The sequence below is a fragment of the Antechinus flavipes genome, chromosome 1 (genome assembly GCF_016432865.1).
Source record: "Antechinus flavipes isolate AdamAnt ecotype Samford, QLD, Australia chromosome 1, AdamAnt_v2, whole genome shotgun sequence".
NCBI classification, from domain to species: domain Eukaryota; kingdom Metazoa; phylum Chordata; class Mammalia; order Dasyuromorphia; family Dasyuridae; genus Antechinus; species Antechinus flavipes.
Genome location: NC_067398.1, coordinates 245,517,092 through 245,543,568, shown reverse-complemented (window position 1 = coordinate 245,543,568; position 26,477 = coordinate 245,517,092). Strand labels below are relative to the sequence as shown.

Sequence of the window (26,477 nt, the reverse complement as noted above, 5' to 3'; positions counted from 1 at the left end):
CAAAGTGATACAAAGATGGAAATAATATTTATAATGGTTCCAGAAGGTGGGAATCACAGGGTTTTTGAAGGAGGTAGCATATAAGTCGGACTTTGAAGGGTAGCTAAAGAGATTACAAGTTTGAAAACTCTACACCTAGACTTCCACTCCCCCTTGCAACAGAGCACACTCCTCTTAAAATGGTAGGAAAATGGGGCAGCTAAGTGGCACAGTGGCTAAAGCACCAGCCCTGGAGTCAGGAAAGCCTGAGTTCAAATACACACTCACTGTATTTGCCTAAATAAATAAAAGGAAAGGAAAGAAGAGAAGGGGAAGTAATCCCAGGTATGTGGCCTACAAACATAATGCCATAAGCAAAGGTAAGAGAAAAGAAAGCATTCACACAATCAAAGGATCACAGATCTAGATAGGAAAGGTATATCAAGAAGAAACCTAGTGAATCCTGGGAACATTTTGCAGCTGAGGTAAAGAAAGCTCAGAGTAATTAAGTGAATGGCCATCTAATACTAAGTAATCAATGGCAGAACTTGAACTCAGGCTCTGTGTCTCCAAATCTAATGTTTTCTTTCTGTAACCATGCTGAAAATTGATTTAAATTGAAGACTTAACAAATTGGAAAATAGGACAGAATTTTTTTTTCCCACCTGTGACTTAATGGAGAAGGCAAGAGCAGAAAAGGAAGAGAAATATCATGGGCTGAGAAAAGAGCTAGCCTCCTCTCCACTACATCCCAAGATAGCCAATTTGGACTAAGCACAGGAAAACGAAAAAGAATATTTCTGAAAGGCAGAACAGCTCTGACTAAATGCAGTATCCCAAGCCCTTCTGAGCTCACTGAATTAGACCTTGTCCTCAGAAGCCATAAAGAGTCAAGGACCCTTGCCCAGTACCCAGCCTTCTGCAACCATGTAATCCACTTCCTCTCCTTAACATTATTCTCTGCCTTTTCCTCCTTGACCGAGGATCACAAAAAGAGAACCTATTTACCAGTGCTGTTTTTACTCAGCTGCAAGAGGGAGAGGTCTAAAGCTAGAGGAAGTTTAACCAAGCCAACACATCTGCAGACATAAGGCACGGGTCCCAATTTGGAAGGAGTGGTAGTGACAATCTGGGTCTGTTCCCCACTTCCTGCAGGGCCCAGAAAGGATATGCATCCTTTTTTCTGCAGGAAACGAAGGAGGATTCCCAAGACGCATAACTGATCCCTCTGTCAAAGTGGGCTGGGGAAGCCACATAATAGAGGGGAAAAAAGTGAGTGGGGTCTTGGAGAGGTCCAAGCTCCTACTTGGTCACTGTTTTGTGACCCTCAGTGGCTCTGGTCTCTCAGATGGGCATGTAATCATAGCTGTCATGCTTTTGTTAGACTAGATTGAGATAATGCATATTTTGAAGCATAAAGGATAATTTTATGGTTTTACCCAGCAATCCCCATTCTTCCATCTCCTCAGAATCTCACAATAATCCTGTGCTCACTATCGACTATCCTTGGTTCTATTTTACAGATGGGAAACCACTCCACATCTAATTAGTGTCAGATGCAGATTGTGAGGGCAGGTTTCCCCTGCAGCAGAACCAAGCTCGCTTACAGCAGGGATTGTTTTATTGTGGTTTCTGGGTCCCTACCACCTATCCGGATACCTTACACACAGAACAGGGGCTTAAAGTAAAGGTCTCCTGAGCTGAATAACATTAACTCCAGTCCAGAGCTCTCCCCATACAGCACTGCCCCAAACATCTCTGACACTCCAAATACAAATAGCTAGCTTGTTCCCATTTCAAGAAAAATACACAAAATCAGGCCTTTGGGGCTACCATCCCCGGCTCCTTCAATGCCCAAGAATCCATTTATGTGGGAAGTACCTAAGGGCCCAGCTGTTCCAAGGCCACTCTGGCCAACAAGCAAGATTCCCCTCCTAGGAGCTACTAACCTCCAGGTCCCAAAAATCAGGAAGCTATAAATAGGACCAGAAACATGCTGCTCAGCTGACCTGAGGTGGAGATCAATTCAGCTTTCAATGACCCAGGAGAAGAAATCCCCTGACTAATTGGTATTGCTTTTTAAGGTACTTACTCTTATAAAATTCAAGATATAAGCAGTCTGGCAAGAAGTAATTGTAAAAGATTATGGGATGCCTGGCACAGCAGAGGCAGAGGGCATTCTCCTGGCCATGGGCCACCTTCCAACCCTCCTCTTCACTCCATTCATTCATTAAGCTAACATCTATGAAATATCTATGTGCTTTGCATTTGGTACAAAGACAAAAACAAAACAGTCTCTACCCTCAAGGAACTTACATTTTTGAGAGAGACATTTTTGGGAGAAACAATACCTACACAGATAAGTGAACAGAAAATATTTACAAAATAAGTAAATTAAATCTTGAGAGGAGGGAAAAATACTTCTCTAGCAAGTGAAGATACAGGGAGAGTTTCATGTCGAGGTTAACACTTAAACTAAACCTTGAAGGAGATTTGCTAGGCATTTCATAATGAATTTGCAATTAGAAAGACCTGGATTCAAATCCTGCTGAAGCTCTCACTTGAGAGAGATGTGAGCCTGGACAATATCACTTCTTTCAACTTCTGGTAAAATGAAGGGCAGGGATAAGGAGAATAAAATGGGTCTGAATGACCTTCTAGCCCCAAGATGGTGTTTGGATGATCCTAAGAAATAGATGAATAGGGAATGCATCCTAGTCTTTACAAAAGCATGGGGGTGGAATGTGGTATACCAGGGACAGCCAGTTTGACTAGAACATAGAGTATGTTGAGGAAAAAAAAAAAAAGTAAATTACACTAAGGGCCAGAGGAGGTAAACTGGAGCCAGATTCTGAAGGGCTTTAAATATCCCTTTAAAAAAAGAAAGAGAGATAGAGAGAGAAAGACAGAGACAGAGAGAGAGAGGGAAAGAGACAGAGAGACAGAGACAGAAATGTATATTTTATTCCAGAGGCAAAAGAGAACCATTAGACTTTGCTAAGTTGGGGGACAAGTTTTGGGACTGTGAGAAGTAACTCTCCTCTCATTAAAAATTAAGTCATCAAGCAATGTGAAAACATACCAAGTCCCCCCTCTCAGGAATTTGGAAGGAGAAAGAGAAATGCACTGATTGAATGGATCCCCACTGGAAAGCTTGGCTCCCTAAGGTATCCCAGTAATAACCCTCTCCTACCTCACTTTTCAAAGCCTAAAATCTAACATCCTACACTGACTAGGCCTTCTGTGGGCTGAACTTTCCAAAGGCCATCAAGACCCCAAAGAAACTGGCCCATCCTAAATTCATCAAGTAAGAATTAGGAGCTAGACCTAGAGCTTTCCTCGGGGGACCTGGAAACCCCGGAGAGTCATTAATGTCATCCCTACCAGTAGCACTCCAGGGATATACCCACATGACCAGAAGCTTTCCAGGACAAAAAGAATCATGTTCCTATTAAAACTAAAGACTGCATTAAATTTAGAGGCATGTGTGTATATGCTTCTAGATATACACGTGTACACATATATACAAAATCTATTTTTATAAATCACTTTAAATGCATTAGGAAGCTCAGTGTTTCATGAATCAATCAAAAATCCAAAGAATTATTTTGTTTAAAAAAAAAAAGTACTAGTATACTATAGGTTTACTCACCCAAATCTGATCTCTTCCTTCTTTAGCATTTTGTAACTGTCTGCACAATGAATGCTTGCATTGTTAAAAATTGTTAGTATATTGCCTTATAAGTAATACGCCATTTTCTGTATATATTTCAGCTTTCTAACTAGTCTATAAACTCTTTAAGGACAGGGCCAGTCTTCTAAGCATCTTTTGATAGCATCTTGCACAATGAAGACATAATATTCCTAAGTATCATCACCTGCTGATAGAAGACATTAATATAAGTTTATGGATTTGCAAAGTGCTTTGATAAATTTTCTCATTTGATGCTCACAAAGTATTCCTTCAATTTAGAGATAAGGAAAATGAAATCAATAAAGGTTATGTGATTTGCCGAGGGTCATGTTGCTAGTAAGTTCATGGGGTGGGATCAAACCTGGTTCTTACTAACTTACTAATTTCTAGCATACCGGTGATCCATGAAATGTTACTGGGTGGCAGGGGATCTGTTTTAAAATTTTTATTATTCCGTTATTTCAGTCATGCCTGATTCTTTGGAACCGATTTGGGGTTTTCTTGGAAGAGATATTGGAATGATTTACCATTTCCTTCTCTGGCTTAATTCAGATGAGAAAACTGAGGCAGAGTTAAGTGACTTACCAGGATCACACAGCTGCTGAAGTCCAATTTGAATTCAGGAAGATGAGTTTTCCTGACTCTAGGTCTTTTGCTTTATCCACTATACCACCTAGTTGCCCTAAAATTTTAAATCCCTATAACTTGCCAGGATCTAAAGTGGTATCTTCCTAAAAATGTCAAAGGGATCTAACAGAAACCCTTACTTCATTTAATGGAGTTACAATCCTGACAGAGTTGTCCACTGCATAAATTTACTTGGAGTACTCCATACTTATAATGGCAGGCTACCCTCCCAGCAAATACACCCTGAAGTGACTCCAGACATTATAGCATTAGCAAAGGGGAATTAGAGAGCCTGAAAATCCCTCTTTCTAGGCAGAGGCCAGTTCGATGCAGCAAGACAACTTGAAATCAAAAGCTCTGGTTCTAAATCCCAGCTTTACTCCTTAATACTTAACTCACTTTGAGTTATGATAGGACCTATCAGAGCTTCAGTTTCCCCTTCTGTAAAATGGGAAGGTTGGAATCAGTCCCTTCTCATTCTAATGTATATATGTGTATATCTAAGACATCTCACAAATGAAAGATGAAAAAATTAATTTGATTTTAAATTTTTTTATTTAAATCTCTTTTCCCAGTTTTATGGCAAAATATTCTTCTCCAGGATGACCAAGTCACTATTCCTATTTAGTAAAATGCATTAGTTCCCTATTACCTCTAAGATCAAATAGAAAATGGGGATGGGGGTGGGATGAGGGGATAGCCTTTACAATTCTTCACAATTTAATCCCATCCTACCTTTTTTACCCATCCAGTCTTTTTGCAACGACTCCCTTCCCCTCACTCTGACCATATTACCCCACTTGCTCACAAACCACACACCATCTCCACTCTTGTTACTTTTCCACTGACTCATGATTGCAATATTGTAAATATCCTTTCAAATCCTCCTCCCCAACTCCTAATCCCTTCCCTTCAAAGGTTACCATGTATCTCTCTGCTTTGTTAGAAACTTGTCCAGCATGTTGTCTCTTATAATACAAACTTCTTGAAGACAGATAATGTTATTTTGCTTTTGTCTTCATATGTAAGATATGATATGATCAATCCCTAGTCTCATAAAGCTTAGAATATGGGAGAGGGGATAAAAGACAAACAGATGACAAAAATACAAAATAATAATACATGATAAGTACATTAGAAATGTGCAAAACAGTCACATGGCTTAAAAGTATGTGTCAAACTGGGAGTGAAGCCATAGCTCCCACAGACATTGCTCCTTCCACTACATCATCCCACCCATTAACTGCAGAGCTGATCTCTACATAGCAGGAGGATAAAGACTGTTAAAAGATACGAACAAAAGAAGAATCACAAATGATTAGTAACCATATGAAATCATGCTGCCAATCACTAATAAGAGAAATACACCAATCCAAGCAGTCTTAAATCCTCACACCCAATAAAGCAGCAAATATGACAAAAGATGGGAAGTCAATATTGAAGGGACTGGGGGAAGATAGGCCCCCTGGAGTACTGTTGGTGGAGCTGTGAATTAGTAGAAACATTTTGGAATTATGAAATTAAAGTGACTAAAATGTCCATCCCATTCCACCCAAAGAGTCTGCTACTAGGCATATATTACAAGGAGGCCATGGATAAGCTTTAATGAACTGATGCAGAGTGAACTAAGCAAATTCAAGAAAATAATATACAGAATCATTATAACAGTGGGAATGGAAAGAACAATAAACACAAAACAATCAAAAATGAATGTTGTATATAGCATTTCCACTCTGTTATTGTTTGCTTGCATTTTAATTTTCCTTCTCAGGTTATTTTTACATTCTTTCTAAATCCAATTTTTCTTGGGCAGCAAGACAACTATAGAATATGTATACATATATTGTATTTAACATATACTTTAACATATTTAACATGCATTGGACTTCCTGCCATCTAGGTGAAGGGGTGGGGGGAAGGAGGGAAAAAGTTGGAATAGAAGATTTCCAAAGGGTCAATGATGAAAAATTACCCATGCATATGTTTTGGCAATAAAAAAGCTATAATAATCTTTAAAAAGAAAAAAAAGGAATGTTGTAAAATTACAAAAAACAAGCAAGGCCCCAAAGAAGAACTATGAAAAGACATTCCTATCCTTTTCCTTTGCAGAGGTCCATGGTATAGAACACTGCATATGTTTTCAGATTTTGGTGTTTTTTGTTTTGTTTTGTTTTCAGACTTTCTTGAGGTACTGATCAATTTTTCTCATTTTTTAGTATTTGTTATATGGGATAGCTCCATGGGAAAGCAGAGGAATACTGGGAGAAACTTTGGCAAAGTTAAAAACAAATATTTATCAATAAAATTTTATTTTAAAAAAGTGAGGTCATGAAGTTAAAATATAATAATCAAAAGCTTAGCCTTAAAGAAGAGATTTGAGAATTTGCCTCCTTTCTGCACTGCAGGTATTGGGAGTACAGATACAGAACACTATATATGATTTTGGATTTGATTAGTTGTTAATTTGGTGAAATGTGTTTTTTTTTCTCCTTTCTAAAATTCCTGGTTTAAAAGGAAGACCCTCTGGGAGTGGGAAGAAAGGAGAGAAATTCTGGGAAATGCTAGTGATATAAAAACAAAGGGTATCAATATTAAAAAAAAAAATTAAGAAAGGATGGCTGGTTGAAGTATTTAAGAAAGTCTCTAACCTAGACAGAAACATCAATAAAAACAAGTTTGATTCAGCTCAGCCTGGAACTTGGTACAGTGACTGGCAATGCCATTCTTAATAAATGCTTACTGACTGATTATTGGTTCTCTTTTGGGGTGGATGGAAGGGTAGACACTTTCCTCCCTGGAGTCACAGTTTGCTCCAAGCCACAAGTTTTCCTGCTACTCTTAACAAGGTTAGAAATAAGGAACCTGAATGCATGTATGTAGTTGCCCTGAACCCCAAGCCCAAGCCTGGCGCCTAAGAGGTGGGGTAGGCAGGCTGTGTGTGACAGCTGGCCAGACTCCCACTCAGCACATCTCAGTCGAGTGTGATGAGCACTTGGGAGTATGATGTCAAGGCCATCCCAGCAGCTGCGGGCCTTTACCTTAGGAACAGGAAACCAGGCTGAAGGAGGCTGCCCCTCCCCCTCCCACCTGCTCCCAGCCCCCCATGACTCATCAAAGAGGCCTGCAGAGAAGCAAGGGGAAGTGTGGTCGTGGCCCTCTCCCAGAGGTAACATGGTTCAGTAGAAAGAGCCAGTCCTGGATTTGAATTCTATCTCTGGGGCTTCCTAGGTGATTTTAGATAAGTCCCTTAACCTACCAGGACCACACTCTCCTAATCTTTAAAACAGAGAGGTTGGTCTGGTCAGCCTCTTAAAATTCACTGATACAGTTTAGAAAGGACTGGGCTTGGAATTAGGAAGATCTGAACTGATGTTCTACCTTTACCACTTTACTAGCTGTGTCACATGGGAAAGTCAGTTTCCTCATCTGTAAAATGGGGAGTTGCACTGGTTAGTCTTTTCCAGTTCTAGATCTACATTCCTATAAGCCAGTCTTTCTCCTCTTTTGAAACCTTTCCCACCAAAATTTTTAAAAAGCACTCAATGATTTGGAAGTCATTCTGTTGTTTCCTAAATCACATGACCTCAAAAACAAGCACTTCCTCCTTCTGGGCTCCTTCTCTGAGGCGTCCCTGCAGTCTCCAGCCTTAACTGATCTATTAACTTCCCTGACTGACATGTCTACCATACTTGCTTGTCACCCAAACTGCGTACATACTCCCTCTCTGTTTTGTATCCCAGGTTTCTTGGCATGGACAACTCACTTCATTGACTCCACCTGGTCCCAGTGCATCAGTCACAGGGAAGCCCAGAGCACCAAGCCAACATCAGAAAATGCAACTGTTTGACCCAAATGACCTTTAAAACACCACTTCCTGCCCAATGCCCAGGCCACCTGCAGGTAAATCTGGGAAAACCTTCCTCTCCTCAGGACCTAAACACTACAGGTGCAGAACAAAGCTTGAGAGCTTCCAACCTTTGAATTCCTGGAACTCTTATGCCCCATCAATCAACTGCCATTAACTGATCTCTTGCACAAGGAAAATACCACTAAATGCTAGGAACAGGGTTTAAGGAAGGAAAAGGATAAAGAAAAGAAGTAGGTGTGCATTTAGGGAAGTGAAAAAGAGGAGGAAAGCCAGGAACTTTAGTGGATACAGAAACAGGATCTGGGTAGCCATGGATAAACTGAGCAACTTTAAAACAGTTTTAGCTAAGGAAACACTGCCCTGAAGCTTTGGAGGGGGGAGGGGGAGAGGCACAAGTTCCTGCAGTGACCCTAAGCAAAGCTGACAATACCATAGCTCAGAAATGAGCAAATCAGTGTGCTTAGGGGAATAAGAATGCTAGTGAATAATTTGTGTTGGAGCAAAGTGTTTCAGACAAATTACATTATTTCCTAGTTAGGGATTAAAAAAAAGTATTATGCACATGTAAATAGATAATCACACGGGAAATTAAGAGAAACGGGGTGGGGAGTGGGGGAAAAAAAAAACATTCTATAGACGCATACACATCCCATCTGCATTCATAACCAGTCAGTAAAAAATGAACTCCACCACCGCTATTGTACTCATCACCTGTTCCACCTCTGCTGAATCAGGCTAATGAACTGCAAAGTCTGCAGGTCCCTTCATCCACGCAGGGCCAGCCCAATTCAAGGGAGGGAGGTGGGGAGAGGGAGGGGCCTCAGGCTGTTCAGGAAACACCCAGTTTAGCACCCACCCTAGCCCACCAAGCCCCAACTTAAAAAAAAAAAAAATACGCCCAGTCAATCTTGCAACGAAGAAAATGTAGTTTGTTGTTGTTGTTGGGTAGTGTTGTGACTGGGTTTTTCCCTCAGAAATCATCCCAGTAAACTCTTTACCTATCCACCCAACACTGACTTTCCCAGCAAATCACTGTCAATATGTATTTACCTTTTCCATTGGGAGGACCCTCCAGGGGAAGAGAAAGAGCAAAAGCAACCAATGCAACGTTAAATCAAAGCGAATACACCACCAAATTGAAATCATCCTTGTTTAAAGAGCTAGATTACATTAGAGTCCCCCCACCCACCCATTCCCACCCCTCGCCACCCTGCCCCCATTTCCACAGGTTTCCGACGTTGCAACATATACCTTGCCTTTTGTCCATGGCTTCCCAGAAATGAAGTAGCGAACGAGAGCGCCTGGAGGGAGGAGGAGTAGGAAAAGCAGTCCAGTAGTCGAATTCAAAAGCCCTTCCAGCAAAACATCATTAAGGCTTACTTCCCACACAGGCACAACAAACAAAAAAGGTAGGCGCACCGGAAAGGTTGATGACCTTTTGCAAGTGACCTGGGGTTTTTGCCCCGCTGCCCTTCTTTCTCTCTATCCCAAGCAATTTGATCGCCGCAGGATTCCTAGTCCTGCAGCCTGGGGCGAAAGGGGCAGAGGGAAGAATCTGAAGCTTGGAAAGGTAGAGAGAGGGGAGATTCAGAGCTCTCTCTCGTAGGCAGGAGCCGTGGCAGCTGAAGTTGGGCAGTTCCAGCTCAGATTACACTTGAAAGCACAGTTGTAAAAGCTGCAGCAGTTAACTAGCAAGTGACGTAAAACAGGAAACTGGACAGAGGCCAGAAAACATGGAGGCGCTGAAGCACAGGATTGTTTAAAAAAAAAAAAAAAAAAAAAAAAGGAACACACAGCGAGAGAAAAACTTTCTGGATCGGGACACGTGTTAGCTGGGTGCTTTTTATTTTAAAGGTTCTTTTTTGAAAGGTCTCTTTTTTTCTGGAAAGGAGACCAAAGAATGTTGCAGCGTCCTGTTTCTAACGTGCACTACCTCTGGCTTGAGTTTGAATTTTAAACACCTAAACCAACTTTTGCAATTCTCCTGCCTCGTGAAATACCCCTTTCGGGTACCCTGGGAAATGTCCCTCCTGTCCTCCAGGTTCTATTAGAAGCCGATTGGGTCCACCGCACACCTAGTTTCAATAGACAAAATGTACAGCTCCCCCTTGCAGACTGCTGAGCCCAGTTTGGAAGAGTTCTAGAAAAGTTGGCTAGGTCCCCAGGAAAAATGCTTCAGGAGCAGAATTCTTTATTTCTTAAAATACAGGATCCAACATGACTATTTCTTTAGAGTAATATGCTGGTGCATGAAAAGCAGCTGGCTGCATTTAATTCAGCATCAGACAGCAGAGACCCACCTACAAGAAGGGATTTAAATTTGGAGAGATAATGTGCCCAGCCCGATCAGGCAACAACTATCTCTTTTCTAAACTATCCAGACATCTCCTCATCGGTGCAGCTTTCGGAGTTTCTCCAGAAACAGAAAAGCCATCGGGAGCCTGTTCTGCAAGAGAAATTGTGTTTATTTCCCCCCTTCTGATGATTCACCTCCCCTATCAGTTTCGGGCAGCCTGCAGTCCAACCCACAGCACGGCAACCTGCGTCAAGAGTGAAACTAGAGCCCTTTGGAGGCTGAGAGTACCAGCTGCCAATGTGAAGAAGTACAGACTGCCATGCCAATTTAACAGCTTTGAAAAATAAAATTAAAATACACACACTCACACATCAGCTTTGTTTAAAGTGAATAAGAAACGGGGAGCACTGGGCCACACATTATTTATTCTGGATAGCACAGATGTCAAAGGGCCCCGGCATTCATCTGGAGGTGAACAGATCTGGTTTATTTGTCCTGCAGGTACTGTGCAAATCCTAGGGTCCTAACAACAGACAGGGACAAACAATGAAAACATCGTTCTGTAGACTAGCAAACAGGGGTTACGTTTTCCAATCAGGATCACACAGCTTATAAGTGTCTGAGAAAGAATTGTGACATAGCATGTCCTAAAAACAATCTGTCGGGGTAGTTGGAGAAAATAAGCACTTTGGGGCTGGCTTTAGTCAGGGCATGATGCCTTTCAACTGCAGGTGTCTCCTGGCCACCCCTATCAAATCTCTTCTTCATTCTTCTTACTCAAGTGTCCCCATTCCTCAAATCAGGTTCCTTGCAAAGACTTAACAGGAACAAACCCGGCATGCACGTTTTCTTGCCAACAGACTACTCCTGTTTCAAAAGCCGGTAAAATGTAGCATATGGGGTACTTGTATGAAACGCCAAGAGAGAAACTCCTGGAACAGAGTCATATGGTAGCAGATAATCAGCTAGAAAAGAAGCAGGAATTATTCAGTTTAAAACATAAGATTCTTCACTTCAGGTCTATCAAGTTGTGTGTGTGATGTGTTTGGGTTTTGTTGTTGCTGTTTTCAAATAAATATATTGATATTTTTATTTCAATATAATTGACTTGCTTTTAATGCTGTGTTTTATCTCATGTATTTATAACCACTATTCTGAGAAAGGTTCATAGTCTTCACCAGACTAACTGGTCTGGTGCCTGGATAACACACTGCCAAAGGGCATGTAATACACACAAAAAAATTAAGAACTCCTGATTTAAAGTGAAGTCCTCAGCTCAGGTTTCTCTAAAGTCAGTATGTCTGACAAGGTGTGTGTAACTTTGGGTATCATCCAAGATCCAGTAGAATTTAAATTTCTTAGGGAAGGAATTGTTTTAGTCTTTGTATACCTAAAAGTAGCTAGGTGGCAGTAGTGAGAGAACTGAACCTAGAGTCAGGAAGACCCAAGTTCAAATTCAAACTCAGACACTTATTAGCTACAAAATGTGAAGAAAAAGAGATTCTACTTTCCAGAGTTATGGTGAGGATCAAATGAAACATTTGTAAGATGTGCTCAGTGCAATGCCTGGAACACAGTAGACACTTAATAAATAAAGGGGAAATCCTTCCCCTTCCCCCAAGTGCCTGGCAGGTCACACATATATTTTTATACATATATAATATATGATAATATATAAAAATATATAACAATAAAATGACATATATACATATATAATAGGTGCTTGATAAATGTATGTCCAAAAACTAGAGAAATGAAAGCATTGATACCTATAAGCAAAAGACTCTTGAGATCAAGTTACATAAGTCAAGGATTCAATCTAATCTTTCTCAACAAGACCCATGAGAATCTATCTCTTAAGGGAAGATATGCCTTTCCTAAACGGAAGACAGTCCACCAAAATGAGTTAAGGACAATATAAAAAATTCTGGAAATAGTCAACAACCGAGGTACTACTCAAACCAGATTAAAATGTAATTAGGAAATGTTTAATAAAATAAATAAGAGAACATAGATGATGATAATCTGTGGTTTTATGTAGCTACAGGGATCCTTACATATAGTTTAAAAGACCAATTCCATCTGAGTTTGACTCCACTAGAGTATGTAGAAATACTCTGCTATTTATCTGCTAAATTTGTTTTAAGGAGAGTTTCTCATAGACTGTCAGACAAGGAAGTGTGAAAACATACTTATCCCATAGACAGAACACAGAAGGAGTAATAGAAAATCTCACAGCTCACAGCCCTAGTCTATCCTGGAGTCACCTAACCCATCTACTTGGCTCTCTTTCATTTGGTATAGTATAGTTAGTCCTTCTACAAAGCAAAAAGTTACTAAATAAACTATTTCCTTCCAATAATCTCAGAAGAAGAAAAACTCCAGAAGGCAATTAACAAGTATTATTCAACAAGTACTTCAGCATCTGATCATCACAACTACCATTTGTAAAGTGCTTTAAGGTTTATAAAGTACTTTACATATTAAATTTCATGGGATCTTCACAATCCTAGAAAATAATAGGTGCTGTTTTATCTGACTTCATGACCTCTTTGAGGATTTTCTTGGCAAAGATACTTGAGTGTTTTCCCATTTCTTTCTCAGTTCATTTTACAGATGGAGAAGCTGAAGCAAACAGGATGAAGTGACTTATCCAAGGTCACATTGCTGGTGTCCAAAGCCCTTTTTTTTTTTTTTTACTCCAGGTGTTCTATCCACTGCACAGCCCTATCTCCATTTTACAGATGAGAAAACGGAGGTAAGCTGAAGTTAAATGACCTTCCTAAAGTGGCACAGCTACTAAGTGTCTGAGGGATTTGAACTCAGATCTCCCTGAATCCAGGTCCAGTACTTTAACTCTTTTTAGTTATTCGTCTGTACACACATACACACACACACACACACACACACACTACACTACACTACACACCAAATCCTGTAGAGAGTCAAAAGATTGGACTTCAAAATTTCAGCCTGCAGGGAATCTTAGAATGCAACCTGAGGTGATGCTTCAGAGTCAGGAGGACCTGAGTTCTAATGTGCTCTTTGACATTTATTAGCTATATGACTCTGAACAAATCACTTAACCCCAAGTGCCTTACCCCATCAAAAAAAAAAAAAAAATTCAACCTGAAAGATGATCTAGTACCATCTACACATTTTACATATAAAGAAATGGAGACCTGGAAACATAAAATGGGCTGTTCTTGACCACACAGCATTATCAGCAGAACCCAAAAAACTCAAGAACCTCACTCCCAGGGAAACATTTTTGGCATTGGACCACACATTAAGCTCTACAAGTTAAAAGCCTTAGAGACAAAAACCCATGGAAAGAATCAATGAATCTCAAAATGGATGGGACTAGACAACCAATACCTGAACAGGAATCCCTTCTAGACCCATTGAGAATATTTGGGATCTCTGCTCAAAGATCTTCAGTAATGGAACACTCATTATTTCCTTCTCCATCTGGATAGTTCTGACCATCTCCCCTCTAGTGGAATGTCACTTTCTTGCTGATAGAAATTACTTTGTTCATGGTCCTTATATGCTTTCCTCATATCCTCTACTCAGCATAGTGACTGAGAGGTATGTTATTGTCTATCCATCATTTTCAAAGAGAATCAATGACATCATGGGATGATATCTTAACTCCTGGGTTGAATTGACCTTGTGAAGCAGAGTTGTACAATGTCATCAATCTCTCTCTCTTCCAAAGTCCAGTGGCAACAAAAGTCAAATCCTAGCTCTGATATTTAAGCAAGAATCTATGTAAAAAGCTCCCTAAAATTTAAATATATATTATATTTGTAATATACATATATACTATCATGACATATTATACATAAATACATATAAATGCAAGCATTTTGTATTAACTACTTGAGTAAGCCACTTAATTTAAGACATATTATATATAAATGTATTATATATTAATTCAAGCAATTTTGCATTACTGTATTTTGGGTAAGACATATATATATGACATATATAAATGCAAGCTATTTTACTTGACACTGGATAAGCCACTCCCATTTATATATATATATATAAAACATTATACATAAATATATATATAAGTGCAAGCTATTTTGGATTATCTATTTGATACTGAGCAGACCTCTCTCTTGCTTTGGACCTCAGTTTCCTCCTATTAAAATAAGAAGTACTAGACTCTAAGTCTCCCTCCAGCTCTAACAGCTCATGACTCTATATGTCTCACAATGTTGTTATATAAGGAAACTTCTGCAAATCCTAAAGGAATATGGAAATCAAGTTATTAATAGTTTTGTAATAATAGCCAGAATTTAATTTCCTGTTTAATAGGAAGGGAAAAAATGAAATAATAATAAGAAAAGGCTCACCTGAGAAGAGAGATCTCTCCCAGCACCCACCGCTCATTTGACTGATTTACCCAAAGGCAAATAATGATTTCTGGATGCCCAAACCACTCATTGCCCCAGCCTAACCTCCAAACCAAGTCCTGTTGATGATGTGGTAAAAGCTGTCAGAACAGCCCAAGACTGGAAACCAAGAGGTCTGAGTGTTGACTTTCCAACTAATTCTTTGTTAAATATCTTAGAACAATAAAGCCTGCCCAGCATCACGAAGGCCTGGTCTAAACTCACTTTTTCACTCCAAATCTTTTCTTCTTTCTGTGATAACATCCCGGTCCCAATCTTTCCCCATCAATCCCAGTCAACAAGTATTTAGCAAGTACTTACTAAGCAGGGAAAATGCAAGGAAAGGCAAAAACACAGTCCCCACTGATATGGGGCTCACATTCCAACAGGCAAATAATGGTACTCCACAGCAAATAGACACAACACTAGCACTTGAGAGGCACTAGCACTTGGATGATGAGAAAGGGCCTAGGAAAGACCTCCTAAAGAAAGTGGGATTGGAACTGAATCTAATCAGGGTGAAGACATTTGCCCAAAGTAACACAACTATATATATCTGAGGCCACATTTGAACTAGAGTCCTGCTAACTCCAAGGCTGGTGCTCTATTTACTGTGCCATCTCACAGCCCTGGTTTAAACTGAATCTTTGTTTGAAAATAGTTTTATTTTTCCAAATACATGCAAAGATAATTTTCAACATTCACCTTTGCAAAACTTTGTATTGATTGAACCTTAAAGGAAGCCTAGGAAGATAGGAGATAGAATGAGGAGGGAGAGAATTCCAGGTCCAAGAAACACGTAGTGAAAATGCACCGTTTGGCTGGGGGGGGGGGGGGCATAATGGAGTGTCATGTTCAAGGAAGAACAAGACTGTTTATGATTTGCTTATGATTCAGAATCACTGGATTCTGAATGTAAAGTGTAAGGAGACTGGAAGATAGGGAAAAGCAGATTGTGAAAGGTTTTAGAAGCCAAACCAAATATTTTATACTTGAATCTGGAAATAATAGGGAGCTTTCAAAATTTGTTAAGGATATGACATGGTCTGGACCTGTGCTGTAGGCAAATTACTTGGGCAACTTCAGGGAGAAAAGACTGAAGGGGGCAAGGACTATTGCAATAGTCCAGCTATAAAGTGATATCAAGGTAGTGATTATGTGAATGGAGAAAAGATGTATTAAAAAAGATGTTGTAAAGGTAGAAATGATCATTTCTGCCAACAAATTGGGATAAGTATGAATGAGGAACTATGAATGACACAGAAATTGCAAGTCTGGAGAAGTAGGTCTCCTACTACATCTGATATCATCTCCTGTCATCCTGATCTATGAGTTGCCATTAGACTCAGATGACCCTAGAAAAGAGAATAAAGTTGATGATTTTTCACAGTTCTGCATCACTTAAATCCAACTCAGCTGCAAGTCAAGACATCACTCCCCATATCCTCATCTCCACCCCATGTCATTGGTCCTCTTCAAGAATGAAAAACAAACAAGGATAGGAAAATCTGGAAGAGGGAAAGATTGGGGGTAGAGTGAAAGGCTTACAAAAGGGGACAGATAATGAATTGTGGTTTGGACATGTTGAATTTGAGATGTCTATGAACAGTCAGTTCAAAATGTCAAAGAGGCAGTTGGTGATGTGAGACTGGAGCTCAGGGAGAAGTTACCCGGAAGAGAGAAAGAAAAGGAAATCACTCAATCTCCAATGGACTTTCTTTTCCTTCTCTATAAAACAAGGAAGCTAGGTGATCTCAGAAGTTCCTTTCCAGGTCTAACAGCTCTATGATTCTATGGTTTAATTCGCAACTGAGGAATATATGGAAGCATAAGTTACCTAACGAGTTATACCAGATTCAGAGTTGGATCTGATGCCCATATTCCCAAATATTTTGATTCTGGAAACAAATTAAGCTCCAGATGATCAGATAGCCACTTATTGTTTTTGACTTTTTATTTGACTTATTTGAGCTCCTTAAAAGTGGGGATGGGGGTTTTTTGGCTCTCTTTCTATCCCCAGGACTTATAATAGTGTGGGCACATATTAGGACCTTATAAATGTCTACAGACTGACTAGTAATGTCTAACCCCTCCATGAAAATAGACACTAACCCATGAAGCCATCTACCTCAGAAAACTATCGGTCATAATTATAACAACTGGCATTTACAAAGACCTTTAAGGTAACACACAATATCTATTTTTATTTTTTTTAACATTTTATTTTTCCCCAATTACATGTAAAAACAATTTTTAATCTTTTTTTAAAATTTTGAGTTCCAAATTCTAACCCTCCCTCCCTATCTCCAGAGAATAAGCAATCAGATATAGCTTATACATGTACAATCATTTACATAATGCTTTAATTTCTCATCTCATTTGATCATCATAGCAACCTGTGAAGGAGACAATATAAAAATATTACTTCTATTTTACTGAAGAGGAAACTAAGATTATAAGGAGTGCAATGACTTGCCCCCAGTCACAAAATTACTACCTGATGGAGCTGAGGATTCAGATTCATGTAATCATACCCTAAATCCAGAGCTCTTTTTGCTATACATAGTTAATTATGAATTATTCATTCAACAAACACTAAATATTTAATGTGTGCAGGGCTCTGTGCTAGTGATACAAAGTTCAAAAGGAAAAAGTTCATGTCCTTGAAGGGCTTACATCTCCTAGCAGCCTGAGGAATACAACAAATACACTAACAGCATCCAAGCTTGGCCCATGTGAAGCTGATTTTCCTGTGACCTTTACGAATCCCTGATTGCCTTCAACGTTCAGTTTAAGTCCTATTTCCCAGGTAAGGCCTATCTTCTTCTTCATTTTCTTTTCTGGAGGCAATCAGAGTTAAGTGACTGGTCCAAGGTCACACCACTAGTAAGTATTTAAGACTGAATTTGAACTGAGATCCTCCAAAAGTCAGTGCTATATTGTACTATATAACTTCCTCTAAAAAGGCTTTGCTTGCTACCCTGTTCTCTCACTAGTGCCTCCCTCCAAAATATTACCTTGTATCTGTTTTGATTAGAAATAGGCAGAATGATGTAATGAATATAGATCTGGCCAGGAACCAGAAAGAGCTGAGTTCAAATTCTACCTCTGATAGGAGGTAGAGCCAGCATGATCTAAGACAAGTAAGTCCCTCTATCTTTTATTGCTATAGGTGAGTAGTATCAGATTCAAAAAAAGCGATAAAGGGACCATTGAGCCATACATAAGAATCCTTGTGGCTTCCATAGATTGACTTAGAAAACTAAATATTAACTTCATGATGTTCAAATGTATTCTGTTTATTTATTATTATTGTTTGTTTCTCAGCTGCATATTAATCTGATTCAGGTAGTTACTTTTAGAAAGTCAGGAGTTTATTTATTTATTTGTTTGTTTTTGCTGAGGCAAAGAGGGTTAAGTAACTTGCCCAGGGTCACACAGCCAGGAAGTGTTAAAGTGTCCGAGACCAGATTTGAACTCAGGTCCTCTTGACTTCAGGGTTGATGCTCTATCCACTGCACCACCTAGCTGCCCCAGTTTACTTTTAAAGAAGTTGACACTCTTTATTGATAGAATGAGTTATCTCAACAGGAATAACCTGTGTCAACAAAACTCTAAGTCTAGTCTCTATCTCCTTTATACAAGGTGTCCTAGAAATATTTCATGCAGTTTTAAACTTTAATAACTTTAGAAGTTTTGATACTATTCCAATAGATTTAGGATGGAAAATGCTATCTGCATCTAGAGTCAGAACTAGGGTGACTGTGGATCAAAACATAATATTTTCATCTTTTTTGTTTGCCTGCTTTTTCTTTTTTGTGTTTTTTTTTCCTTTGGGGGCAGCTAGATGGCACAGTGTACAAAAAGCACTGGTACTAGAGTCAGAAGGACCTGAGTTCAAACTGCACCTAAGATACTTAACACTCACTAGCTGTATGACACTTAAGAAGTTACTTAGATTCGTTGCCTTACCAAAAAAAAAAAAAAAAAAAAGTGATTTTTCGCTTTTGTTGTTTTTTTCTTTCACAATATAACTAATAAGGACGTATGTTTGGAATGATCACACACATATAACCTATATCAGATTGCTTGCTGTCTTAGAAAGAGAGAGGGAAGGGAGAGTAAAAAAATTTGGAACTGAAAATCCTGCAGAAATGAACATTGAAAATTATCTTTATATGTAATCGGAAAAATCAAATACTATTGAGGGGTAGAGTTTTAATACTACAAACTTGCCCCCTCCCAAATTTTTTTGAAAGCTTAAATTTATTTTACATGATGCAGCTGGGAGAGCACTAACCGTGGAGTCAGGAGGACCCGAGTTCAAATTTGACCTCAGATACTTCCTAGCTGTGTGACCCTAGGCAAGTCACTTAACCCTGACTGCCTCCAAAAAAATTTATTTGACTTATTCATTAATTTTAAAATGAATTTTTCATTTTTGTTTTAATAGAATGTGGTATAGTGTCATTATATAGCATATTATTTGTGTGATGGTTTTCTAGATAATACTTTTTCAGACTGTTGGTTCTCTGCCATTAGACTTTTCCTTACAGGATCACATCAAACCTGTCATACTTGCACTCAAACTTCATTTTTTGGATGACCGTAAGATCCTCTCAGTTGCTGAGCAGCGCTGATAAAAGATTTTACAAAGTTCAAAAATTAACTGTAGTAAAACAGGGCACAAGATGGTGGTTATATTGAATTTTAATAAGAAATATAGCACTATTTTAAATGTAGAAACTTTTCATGGGTTTTTGTTAAGGCAGCATTTATACTTGTGAAGTAATTACAGTTTAAAACTCCACTAAGACTTTTGGGACACCTTTGTACTTTACTATATACTTACATATGTTATGGTATTCTTGTAACCTTATTAAAAGACTGTAAACTCTTTGAGGGCAGCAATGTCTTCCTGTTGATTCTGGCATCCTCAGCACCTAGTACAGTTCCTGGAAATATCATCCTACTCCTCCTGAGAAGAGTAACTTGGATTCTGATTAAAGTGATTTGAAGAAAGAATGTTAACTATTAAGGGAATCAAGAATGACATCAACTAGCTGGTGCTACCTGGGCAGTTTATCATCAGTAAAATGGGCCAGAGAAGGAAATAAATATCATATGTTCCAAATTCACAAAAAACATTTTATCCATAATTTCAAAAGTTAACTCTATACTTTCTATCCCCTAGTCTGCTTTTTTTAATCAATTTTCAAAAAAAAAAAAAAAAGGTCTGCATTTTGGAAGGGAGTGGGGACCATAAATGTGTTTATTGTAATCCAGTGGAGTCAAATCAAATAGAAATAGGAGCCACTAATTGGTAAAGGATACCTCCTCCACAATATTGGCTTAATTTTTAAATGTAATGTTTTTGGTGATTCAAGACAATTTCAAAAGACTTGTGATGGAAAGAGCCATCACCATTCAAAGAGAGAACTGTAGAGACTGACTGTGGATCACCTTTTGTTGTTGTCTGTTTACTTGGCTTTTTTTCTTTCTTGTGGGTTTTTTCCCTTTTGATATGATTTTTTCTTGCACAGTATGATAAATATGGAAATATGTTTAGAAGAATTGAACACGTAATAAGTTATATTGGACTACTTGTTATTTAGGGGAGGGAGAAAGGAAGGAGAAAAAGCTGGAACACAAGGTTTTGCAAAGGTGAATGATGGGGGTAGCTAGTTGGTGGAGTGGGTAGAGCACCAGCCCTTAAGTCAAGAAGACCTCATTTCAAATCTGGCCCCAGACACTTAACACTGACCCTGGAAAAAATCACTTATTAATCCCAATTGCCTCACCAAAAAAAAAAAAAAAAAAGAATGATGAAAACTATCTTTGCATGTATTTGAAAAAAATAAAATGTTATTATAAAAAAAGTAAAGTTTTCTACATTTTATTATATTTTTATTTATTTTATTAAAGATTTCCCAATTAAATTTGAATCTGGTTCAGCTGCACTCAGGAGTGTCATGGACCCAGGGAGGAAGGAATGGCAACTCTGCTGGAGACAAAAGCTTAAGTTCTCTCAACCTACTGACCTGGGAAGCATTAAAGTGGTGGTAGCAATGACAAGACCGGTAAGTGCCGGGAGAAAATTTTTTGCAGTCTAATGATTTCTGAAAACTATTTAGACTAGACCAGACAGAAATCTGGAAACACAAATGCCACCCAGACAGAACAGTAAGAACTAACAGATGTCTGTTTAGCAGCATCAACAAGCCCTAGGAAACAAAACTTCCCTGGCAACCTAAAATCTTATAATAGCTCCCATGGATCAAGCACCTTATGTATGGTTTTACTTCCATATTATAAATGACGCTGCTTAAACTAAGAATGGGGTTAGGTGACTTGTACTAACTCACAGAAAGCCACAAAGGGGCAGGGCTGTGATTCCAAACCAGGAAGGGTCTTTTCACCACCCTTCTCCAAATCTGGATGGGGGGAAGTGTTACCTTCCCCAGGAAGGCTGCTCGACAGATGGGCAAACAAAAGGCCTTCTGTAGAAGTGTAAAGAATTCTTAAGTTACTGCACAGAGCTCAGGGGGAACGTCCTGTCAGCGTACAAGACCAAGGCTGCTGGGTAGGATCAAGATTTTCCTATTAAAACACCGCACACATTCCACTTGGTCAGGGGCCAGTTCGTCCCAACAGAAATTCCACTCTCCATCTGCATTCCAGGCTGCAGGGTGCCCCAAGGAGCCAGCTCCTCTACATAATACAAGAGGGAGTGCGTGCATGCTTTGCACACATGTGTACGTGCATTATGCATGCATTGCACACACATGTGCATGTATTGTGCATGCATCTGCACAGATACAATGTTTCACCAGTTTTGAAATGGAAACTACAGCTCTCCCCCAAAGGAATTGAAAAATGTCCTGGCTTTGGATAGTACTTAGAAACATGGGTCCCCTCTGCAGGTTTTAGACCTTCTGCAGGGCTGCAGAGCTGGGGAGAGGGATGGGAAATAACCAAAGGGTAATCAGGTCTGATGCTCCTTCTCCTCCCCTTGCCACTGTTAAGGCCTGCATTTAAAACCCAGGCTCTCAGAAAGGTGGTTTGACTGCCTGCCCAGGGCAAGAGCTCAAAAGCAATGCCCCAGAATGCTCCTGCCAGCTGCCTCCACCCCACTTTGGTGGTCACAAAATGGAACATTCCTGGAAAAGGACTGTAAGCAAACAAAACCCCAAACTCCCAGGCAAATGCAAGGCAGCAGGCCCCGCTGCCTCTAACTAGAACTGGTAGGAAAACAGCTGCCTTTGAACTAGCTGTCTGGCTGCAGACAGCTTCATAAGGAGTTTGCACAAGCAAGTAGAAGAGCTAGGTGTGTGGTTTTGCCAGATAATACAACATCTCGAGTGCATGGAGTCTGGCCTGAGGCACGGAGCCAAGCACAGCAGCTATCCAGTGCAGCCTCTCTCCAAAGAATGCTCTCTGAAACACTACACAGCCTTCTCCCAGGGGACCCTCCCAGGATTCCTCTGATGGGCTTCATTCTGCCCATTTAATTGGAATCCCAGCCTATAGGAGCTGTCAAGTTGCAAAGGAGACCCTGCTCATTTTAGCCAGCCTGCTAAGAGGAAATTCTTTATTCAATAATCAGAATTGGGCTTGGAATAGAAAAGCATATTTGCATTTAAGCTAACAGGAAAAAAAAAAAGCTACAAATGGGGTGTAATTTGTTTTCCATGGAACACATTTATGCAACTATCAGTAAGGAAAATCAGGCTCTGGAAAAGATCTTGGGGAAACCAAGTTTCCCACTTCTTGTGGCTTCATTATATAGGCCTGCCCCAAAGCAATTCCAGCAAAGCAAGGCAAATTCTCCTTCCTATGATTGGAGAGAATGTACTTTTCCCTGCTAAGAAGGGAGAGAAGGTTCTTCTCTACATGCAATTCTTGTACAGGAGAGTCCTTCTAAAAGTGGATCTGTTGATCTAACCAATGCTGTGACCAGCCATGACAAGCTATACTGCCCACCTCCTTTTGTTTTCCCTGACCATATATAATTGTCATAAGACTTTGTTTTTCTTTCTTTTTTTTCTTTCAAATGTGGAGGAAAAGCAAAGGAAGGCTTCTTAACTGAAAAGTACAATAAAAAGATTTTTTAAAACCTGTATCTGTTCAAATCAGCAGTCTGATACATTTCTGTCATTTATTAGCTGTATGACCTTGAGCAAAAGCTTATCTGAAGTTCAGTTTCTTCATTTGTAGGACAGGGTTAACAACTATCCTTCCTACCACCTCACAAGGCTTGTTAGATGGACCAAATGAGATAATACCTAAACAGGAGAAAGTATTTTGAACAATAAAATGCCAAGCAAAGATAACTGGTGTTATTAATCAATCAATCCACAAATATTTACTAAGCATTAGGGTGTCTGGAACTGTGCTGGCACTGAATGCAAAGACAATAGGGAGCTAATGCTTACCCTGAAGACTTTTAATGTATTCATAATTTACACATTAGGATTTCCAAATAGACACCAAAGAGAGGATTCAGGAAATGCAAAATTTATTTTGAACTGCAAGGAAGCTAATTACCTCATCTTACAGGTGAGAAAACATTGTTACAGACTCAGAGAGTTCAGAGAGTTTTTTCAAGAGGACAAGTATTAGCCAGGAAGGTGTCTCTAAACCCAGGCCAGAATTCTGCCCCCACAACACACTAAATCTCAAGAGAAGTGGAAGTAATTGAGCCCCCATTTCCCTTCTTTGACATACCTAGATTCCTGCTCACTCCACTCTCATTTAGAAACCAAGGTAAGCCTAACATAATTCATAAAGAAATGTGTTGTTTTAAAAATGAATATATGTGTATAATCAAAAAACATTGTTTTTACATGTAAATAGGGAAAATAAAAATGTTTTTAAAATTAAATTAAATTTTTAAAAAAGAAACAAAGTGAGGTAAGGAGGGGGAATTCTTTTTCCTATTGCTACCACCTGCAAACACTGGGTCTTCAAAAAAGGGGCAGCTCTTCAGATCTACAATTTTCTCATCATATCTTGTGGCTAATGTCCCTTCAAAATACAAAACAGGTACCCAGCTAGGGGCTTCTTAAGCCTTTAAACCACTATGGGGAAAAAAGAAGAGTCCCTACATAGTCTTACTCTGACTCAGCTCCCTGAGCCCACAGGCTGACAAAAAAACAGACAGTTTCAAGAGTTTTTGGAGACAAACCCTTTACAACTCCCATGCACATTTACACCCTATATTCATTATGTCCATTCCCCAAAGAGCAGATTAGAAAGCTGACAAAAATTATCAGCCACAGATAAACGTATAACATTAAAACACACACTTATTCACCTTTCACCATTAAAAAAATAATAATTTTTTTTTAACCAAGAAGTCTACCAGGTGACATCTTTTGACCAACACATGCTCATATCCCAGCCCTTCTGAGTCACACATCTGTTGCAAGAAATGTGTTCTCTAAAACAAGCAAAATTTTCTTGCCAAAATTTTTTTAAATTAATACAACAACAAAAACCTTTCCATCCCAAAGACCATCTGCCAAATACATACTGAGTTCCTAGTAGACTGGGCATTCCCCAGCCATTTACAGTATCTTTACTGAGCAAGAATAGTAACTTTCTCACTAACCAAAGGTAATGGGGAAGGATGGAAGGAGAGGGGAGAGGAAGAGAGAGAAATTTTTAGAGAAATCCTGACTTCTCTTTTTAGAGGACCCCTAGATTTCATAATAGACTCCCAAATGGCAAAATGACACTATCCCCATCTTCCATCCCCTATACATATAAAAAGGCCACAGGCAAATAGATCCGTCCATACATGTCATATATTTATTTGTTCCTTTGTTTGTTTGTTTAAATGTTTTAACCTAATCCTGGACCCTCTGGGGTAAAAGAGCTGGGAGAGAGCCCATAATGAGGACCTACTCAGCAAGAGCACACACCCAGTGGGATTACTGCCAAGGACCATACTCAAAGAGAGCAAACAACAACTACCTAGTCCTGGTTCTTTTGTCCAAGCAGGCCAATTCCCTGTTTCAAGGGGAAAAGGGCATTGTTCATTCCCTACTGCTGGGTTTCAGAGTAAAAACTCCAGCAGAGGGCTAAAATAGTGAGGGGGGATGACCTGCCCTTCCACATAACCCTTATGAAAGCCACTAATCCAGCAGTTTGGAGCTTATTGTATTTGTTTCTATTCAGGTCCTGCCTTTGGAAAGGAATAGAGAATAAATCTTTATTTGTAAAGATCTGACCTCCTCCCTCTTTATTTCTTCACTCTATAGAGACTTAAGCCCCTGCAATTTGACTATCATGTAAAAGAATGAGAAGTTTCTTTTAGCCTGCCTTTCCTGGGACTTAAAAAAAAAAATTATTATATCCCCCCCCCAATTATCAATACTCTATTTTCTCTCCATCCTGCATTCCATCTTCTACCAAATTGAGAAATGTTATCTACTTAGTCTCTTACTAAAATTTATCATGCCACTTTTTCCATTTTAATGTATTTCTTTGTTACACTGACAGGTAAAATATCAGTAACAGTTACTTTGTTTTAAAAAAAAAAATTTGTATGGAAGAAACCATTCAGTCCCAAATTCTTTGATATGCACCAGAATATTCTCTTTAGGACAAAAGGAGTTCCCTGCATGTGCTCCACATGGGCCTGGGGGTAAACAATATCTAGCTAATAGCCATGACTCCTGTCCCCTCCATCCCTGATCCTAGGGACTTCAGTCCAATGACTAATGGCACCAGGCCAGAACTCAGAAACCAGCAGGAAACATGGTTCCTCTAAGGAGAGATCACTAAATTTCTGAACCCTACTGCTTCACGGTGGGAATCGGTGTCTGGCAATCAGTATCTGACTGCCACTGCTCCAAGCCCCTGATTTCTTCTTGTATGTGGGCCCTGTATCCCACTGTGTGACTACCAATGACCCACCTGCCTAGAGGGGGAAAAAAATCTCTTGCCTAAAAAGCTGGGATTTCAAAGGCTGCACCAGGGCCTTGGCAGTTCCTTCACCTGAGGGAGGGAGATCAGATTCTTGCCAAGAACAGGACTTGGCACCTTCAACTGAGATGACCTCCTTCCATATGTGTGCCTCACCCTGTAAATCATTAAAGAATCTCCCGGAAACAGCCGGGAAAGGGACAGGGTGCTGCTGAAGGTCCCAAGTCCTACTCTTGGCAAATATGTTTCCACGATGGAGAGAGGGAAGGGAAAAACATTCCTTGACAAGATCTTAAAAGATCAAGATTTAAAACATATTCCTTGATAAGAGGCAGTCCCACCCTCACTCTTTTCCTGTCCCAAGAGAGGCCAGGACTTTGGAACATAGGCTACTAGATACAGTACCTTTTTTTTTTTTTTTTTTTTTTTTCTGAGGCAATTAGAGTTAAGTGACTTGCCTAGGGCCACACAGCCAGGAAGTGTTAATTGTCTGAGGTCAAATTTGAACTCAGGTCCTGACTTCAGGGCTGGTCTATCCACTGTGCCAACTACCTGCCCTTAGATATGGAATTTTTAACCTTGACTTCTGCAGCAACGGATCTCTCACCTGTCACTAAGCTCTGGTGAGCTGTATTCACACTCTCTGAATTAGGAGCTGAGGATATCACTTTGCAG

At 39.6% G+C, this 26,477-nt stretch overlaps 1 protein-coding gene across 2 annotated transcripts in view; it reads right to left on the bottom strand.

Annotated features, from left to right (window-relative positions):
- The window catches only part of MAP2K3 (mitogen-activated protein kinase kinase 3), a 79,127-nt gene that overhangs the window by 38,835 nt on the left and 13,815 nt on the right, over window positions 1-26,477 (bottom strand). The window contains exon 1 of one of the 2 annotated variants that reach the window (XM_051999649.1): window positions 9,420-9,883. The exons of the other annotated variant lie outside the window; for it this stretch is intronic. Coding sequence (XP_051855609.1) covers window positions 9,420-9,435 — 16 coding nt within the window. The 5' untranslated portion in view covers window positions 9,436-9,883. Of the gene's footprint in view, window positions 1-9,419; window positions 9,884-26,477 lie in introns of those variants that run through there. 2 annotated transcript variants of the gene reach the window in all.